This window comes from Primulina eburnea, chromosome 14 (genome assembly GCF_022965805.1).
Source record: "Primulina eburnea isolate SZY01 chromosome 14, ASM2296580v1, whole genome shotgun sequence".
Taxonomy (NCBI): Eukaryota; Viridiplantae; Streptophyta; class Magnoliopsida; order Lamiales; family Gesneriaceae; genus Primulina; species Primulina eburnea.
Genome location: NC_133114.1, coordinates 5,112,516 through 5,118,379, shown reverse-complemented (window position 1 = coordinate 5,118,379; position 5,864 = coordinate 5,112,516). Strand labels below are relative to the sequence as shown.

Below are 5,864 nucleotides of genomic sequence, written 5' to 3'. Positions count from 1 at the left end.
GTATTTATAAGCCCCAACATTGATATATACGTTAGACACAAGAATATGACTGTTTGGAAAGTTTCTGTGCTGTTTCAGGAATTGCAACGGTCAAATTCAGCAATTTTCCCGACTGGTCAACTCTGGTCAACTGGTCAACTCTGGTCAACTCAACTGATCGTTCAGTTCAACTGGTCAGCAGGTCAGCAGCTGGTTCAGTTCAGCAGGTCTGGTTCAGTTGAGTTTCAACTGGTTTGCTGAAATCAGCCTAACTGATTTCAGTTGGTGCAGAACCAGTAGCTTCATCGTCATTTATCAGCATCGTAAGCTTCGATTCAGACTTTGACTTATAATAATGATTTGTAGATCTTTGTCTTGTCTTTCCAACGCATACTGAATCGCTTCGTTTCGATAACCGAGCTGAGAGATATGACCAAAATACCACAGCTGCTCAAAGCCAACTGATTGCTGTTTTCGTGCAATCAGTTCGTCAATTCAGCGATCAGTTAGCCCTTGATAACATCCGATTTTGCCCAACTGACGTGAAATACGATTTGTTCCAAATTGAGTTTTCTAATCACTCCAATTCGCGTATTGTCATTTGGATCATCCAGTTGAGAGATATCTTCAAAACACCGAAGCTTGCCAGAAATTTAGTTTGTGCAAAATTCAGTTTCAGCTTGCTTCTTGTGTTTGCAACTTCACACTTGAGTAAATATGTTAGAAACACAATAACAAGTTTTGTTAACATCAAAATCAAGATTGCGAACTTGAAAAGTTCCAACATATTATTTTCTCATTTTAATAATTAATAATATTATTTAGTAAGGGTAATATTGTAATTTAAATTGAATATTTTGAGGGGTAATTGTATTAAAATCTCTAATAACATTTCAAAGTTTGTGTTCAGTCCCTGGTGTAAAACAAATATATTCTCACTCCCTGACAAAATCATTTCATATATTTTAACTCCCTTGTAAACATCAAATTACCTAATTGACCTTATTTTTAATTAAAACTCATTTTTACCCTTATTTATTTTGTTGAATCCATCTGTATTTGGAATTTTAATACTATTACCACAATCCCTCCACCGGCTTCGTGAGAAGAAATCCCATGGTAGATCTGTATGAAACATCATTTACTTGAAGCTCAAAATCTTGAAGACGTCGTGTAGAAAAAATTCATCGAAGGGAAAATAAAGTGAAGGTGAGTTTCTTTCCTCAAACTTTCTCATTTTTTCGTGAAATTCCATCTTTTAGGGCGAGTGATTTTTTGTTTATTTGTTTCAATTTAATGATTCTCTTATGTTTTTTGATTGTTATTGTGTGTTTTTATTTTTTTAAATTCCACCGATTGAATTTTGGAAATTTAGGGTTTTTTATTATGATTTATTTTTAGAATAACGTAAAAGAAATACAAGTATCTTGTGGCCTTAATCATACGGCTGCCTTATTTGAATACAAAGCAGTGTAAAGATGAATGCAGAAATTATTTTTAGATTTCTCGATTAATGCAATTTTATCCTCAATTTTTATGTTTTAGTTCTTGAATGAGAAAGTTGTGAATTTTGTTTAAACATTTTCTGAAAATTCTTTAAAGTCTTGAAATGTGCATATCAATTACTTTTGTATGTTTTTTATATTAGGTTCAAAATGGAATATGAAAGTGGGTATTGCAACCTGTCGTTTTTGGGTAGCTTTAAATGCAAGAAACAGTTGTTTGTGATTTCAATTTTCAGCGGTTGTAGTTTGATGTACATTTTTGAGAGGCTTCGGAAAAAATGTGTTGAGATTACTCCTGCAGCTATGATTCTGCAATACGTAGCCCCCCAAAACAAGATGCACATGACTTTGAACGACGATGATGATGTCCTAAATATGATTCATCTTCATATGTGTATGAAACTCGGCATGATTGAATTGAGGGCAGAGAGTAAAAACGAACATGTCTGCAACCAAAATATTCGGAGGTAAAATATATTAGATTTATGTCCATGTTCATGTTTAGTTTTGATAATTTTTTTATATTTTAATTTATCAAGCATGAAATTGTGCACTAGTTGAGATTATTGTGGTTATATAACTTTTTATATGTTATGATAATGTAAATATGTTTTGTTGTCATGATATGAATTATTTGACAATACTAATATTATTTACATTCCATATTTTGCATTTTTTTATGTAAAGTTATTTTTGTATCTTGCACTTAACAAGTTTATATCATATTGGTAAGGGTTTGATGAGGAAGACAGACAGAGAAATAGTGATAACGAAGCTATCAAGCCTATTTGAGCAATACACTAAATGCTTGGATTAATTGCGTTCGTGGTGTAGGTCAAACATTCAAAGATGCTGCTGACTTTAGAAGATGTGTTAAAAATTATGATGTTGCTACAAGACGTTCATTTTCGTACAGAAAGAATGATAGCGAAAAAGTCACTGTTACTTGTACTGAGACTATTTGTGGATGGAGAATTTATGCTTCTAAATACAAAGCAGACAATATATTTGCGATCCGAAAATACAATTTAGAGAATACATGTGGTGAGAATAATCTACGTAGTAGAGGACATCTTAGAGCATATGCAACATGGATAGCTAATGTGGTGAAAGGAAAACTTATAGGAGAGCCATCTTATCGTCCTTGTACAATTCAAAAAGACTTACAAAGAGATTATGGTATAGAGTTAAACTATCGCAATGTGTGGAAGTGCAAAGAGTTAGCGATGCATTATATTCATGGCACAGATAAGGGATGCTATGATAGACTAAGATGGTATTGTCGAGTTGTTAAAGAAACGAATCCTTTAAGTGTTGCTGAGTGTGAGATTGATATCGAAACCAACAAATTTAAACGATTGTTCCTTTGTTTGCAGGCATGTGTAGTTGGTTTTGTTACTGGTTGTAGACCGTTGATTTTTTCGGACGGGACTCATATAAAGAATAATTTTAAAGGTTGTATCCTACTTGTTGTGTTGAAGGATGCCAATGATGATCTTTTCACAATTGCTTATTCTGTAGTGGACGCGGAGAATGATATTAATTGGGAATGGTTTTGTTATCATCTGAGAAGTGTTTTGCTTTCGTATCAAAGCATTTCATTCAATGAGTACACTTTTTCTCTGACAGACATCCTGGGATTATCAAGACAGTTTTAAGCTACTATTTACGGGTAGTCACCATGCATATTGCTTGAGATATTTAGTTGATAATTTTGTGAAAGTGGTACATAATCAATTACTTATTTTTATCTAGACCGATTTTTTTTTTGTATATAAATAGATGTATTTAATCTGAATTTTTTGTAACCATTTTAGGTGTTGCGAAGCTATCCAAAACATAACAAAAAGCATTGATCTTCGGTATTCAAAAAAGTTGCTTATGCTCCATCTTTACAGGAGCATGAACAATATATAAAAAATATACTGGAGTCCATGCCACTTGCTAGGGATTTTATTGTAAATTCTGAACCACGGAGTTGGGCAAATGCATTGTTTCTTGGCAATAGATGGGGTGTTATAAATATTAACATCGCCGAATGTTGGAATAATTGGGTTAAAGCAGCTCGTTATCTCCCTATCGTGGGTATGGTGGACCATATACGAGTGCAGATCATGAACATGATGCACCAACGAAGTGAATCAACAGCTATGATGGTTAAAGAATTAAGTCTAAAAAAGGAGAAAGCTATTGGTAGTGTATATGTGGAATCCTGGAAGTTGAGAGTGCATGGGTCTTGTAATTGGAGGTTTGAAGTAGTCGATGGTGAAAAATCATTTGCTATTGACATGATAGCCATGACCTGTTCATGTAGATATTGACAAATCAACAAGCTTCCTTGTAAGCATGCTTGCGCCGCTATTGAGTCGAAGTCGATGTCATTTTATGATTTTTGCGACAAGTATTTCAAAATTGAAATGTACCGCCAAACGTACGGAGGAATTATTAATCCCATCCCAACGTTTGACATTAATGAGTCTTATCTTGATGATGGAAATGTAATCAATGATCCTGATGTGAGGAGTCAGCCTGGTCGTAGGAAAACCAAGAGGATACCATTTCAAATCGAATCACGTGTGTCATAGTGTAGTCGTTGTCATAAGGGAGTACATAACAGACGTAGCTGCAAAGAAGATATAAACTAGCTGTTATTGTTTCATGAAAATGGTGTTTCAATGTTTTTATTATTACTAACTATCTTACTGTTAGTATCTTTCAATATTCAGTATTTTTGTTTATGACTAACACTTGAAATATTTTTCGAAACTTTAACAGGAAAAAGAGAGTGCCGGAAGAGGAATCAAGCATGTTGATACCGGTGAGAAGTCGTACGCATTCGAGTGGAAGCATTGGTGGTTTACGCATTATGTGATTGTTTTGTTTTTTAAAATGTTGGAAAAGAGTTGGTTTGCCTTATTGTCATGTTGTTTTAGTGTTTGTTGATGTCTTGTATTCTTATATGTTCTCTGGAAAAAAAATTTGGGCTTTAGGTTGTTGTTTATGGTAATCTTTTTAGTTGGAGAATTTATTGTGTTTGTGTTAGATGTTAAATACTTCAATATGTATTTCTATTTATTGTTATTTGTTTCTAGAAAGTTTGGTGTTTTATTTGTTCATTTTTAATGTTTGATTTAAGGGGTGTTTCAAATGGTACATATCAATTTTGAATAGATATTTGAGTATAAAAATTTGGTATATTATGTGTAAATATGAGTACAAATATTAAATAATTAGGTATATTTTGTGCACAAGAAAACTGTACTAATATTATACCAAAAATACAAAACATATGTCCAAATTAGAAGTTGTTTACTATTCAAACTTTAGTTAATTAATGTAATATTTAGTCATACATTAATATTAACAGAGAGTTGAATACAAAATTTACTTTCTTGTGTATATTATGTGTAAATTGGAGTACAAATGTTAAATAATCGAGTATATTTTGAGCTAGAGAAAAATATATATTTTCGGCCGAAATTGTAGTGTGTCAATTTCAAGGTACATAAATTGTCTGATTGAGTATATACGTTGAAGAATCGAGAACAATGTACACATGAATTGAGTACAATGACTTGTCAATCCAGCACATCGTAGAGTAGTTCATCTATTCATGCCTAGGATCATCAAGTCATTATCCGATGAAGTTCTTGTATTTTGTCGATTTCAAAGTACATAAAATGTCCGATTGAGTATATAAGTTACATAATCCAGGACAATTTAACAATTTATTGAGTACAATATTGTTTCCATCGATCAAGTCAAAATAAAATATTCGCCAGAGTTGGTGTGTAGTCAATTTCGAGGTACGTAAAATGTATAATTGAATATATAGTTAAACAATCGAGAACAATTTATACGTTGATTAGAGTACAACAGACGCATATATTGAGTACAATATACGCATGAATTGATTACAATGTACATATGTATTGAGTACAATGTACCAATAAATTGAGTACAATGTTCACATGAATTGAGTACAATGACTTGTCAATCCAGCACAACGTATAGTAGTTCATCTCTTATTGCCTAGGATCACCAAGTCATTATCCGATTGAGTATATAAGTTACATAATCCAGGACAATTTAACAGTTTATTGAGTACAATATCTCTTCTATCCATCACCAAGATAAAATATTCTCTAGAGTAGTAGTGTGTCAATTTCAAAGTACATAAAATGTCTGATTGAGTATATATATTAAATAATCGAGCACAATTCACACGTGACTTGAGTACAATGTATCTTCAATCCAGCACCACGTAGAGTAGTTCATGCAATGATATATATGTACAAATTTCAGTGTTACGTACAAAATTATGGCATGAAAACATAAATCGAGTATTGACATAACAACTTCTTTATAGACGAATACATA

General features: G+C 32.6%; 1 protein-coding gene across 1 annotated transcript; it reads left to right on the top strand.

The window, feature by feature from the left end:
* The first annotated feature begins 1,926 nt into the window (after nt 1-1,926).
* On the top strand, nt 1,927-3,805 carry LOC140811119 (uncharacterized). The gene is made up of 3 exons (XM_073168992.1): nt 1,927-1,951; nt 2,319-3,058; nt 3,383-3,805. Exons 1-3 carry the CDS (start codon nt 1,927-1,929, stop codon nt 3,803-3,805), a joined length of 1,188 nt encoding a protein of 395 aa, XP_073025093.1.
* The last annotated feature ends 2,059 nt before the right edge of the window (nt 3,806-5,864 follow it).

Coding starts and splice junctions, on each gene's coding strand:
- LOC140811119 (XM_073168992.1), top strand. CDS start 1,927: ATGTCTGCAACCAAAATATTCGGAG. Junction 1,952..2,318: donor TGCAACCAAAATATTCGGAG/GTAAAATATATT, acceptor TTCGTGGTGTAG/GTCAAACATTCAAAGATGCT. Junction 3,059..3,382: donor TTTGTTATCATCTGAGAAGT/GTTTTGCTTTCG, acceptor CCATCTTTACAG/GAGCATGAACAATATATAAA.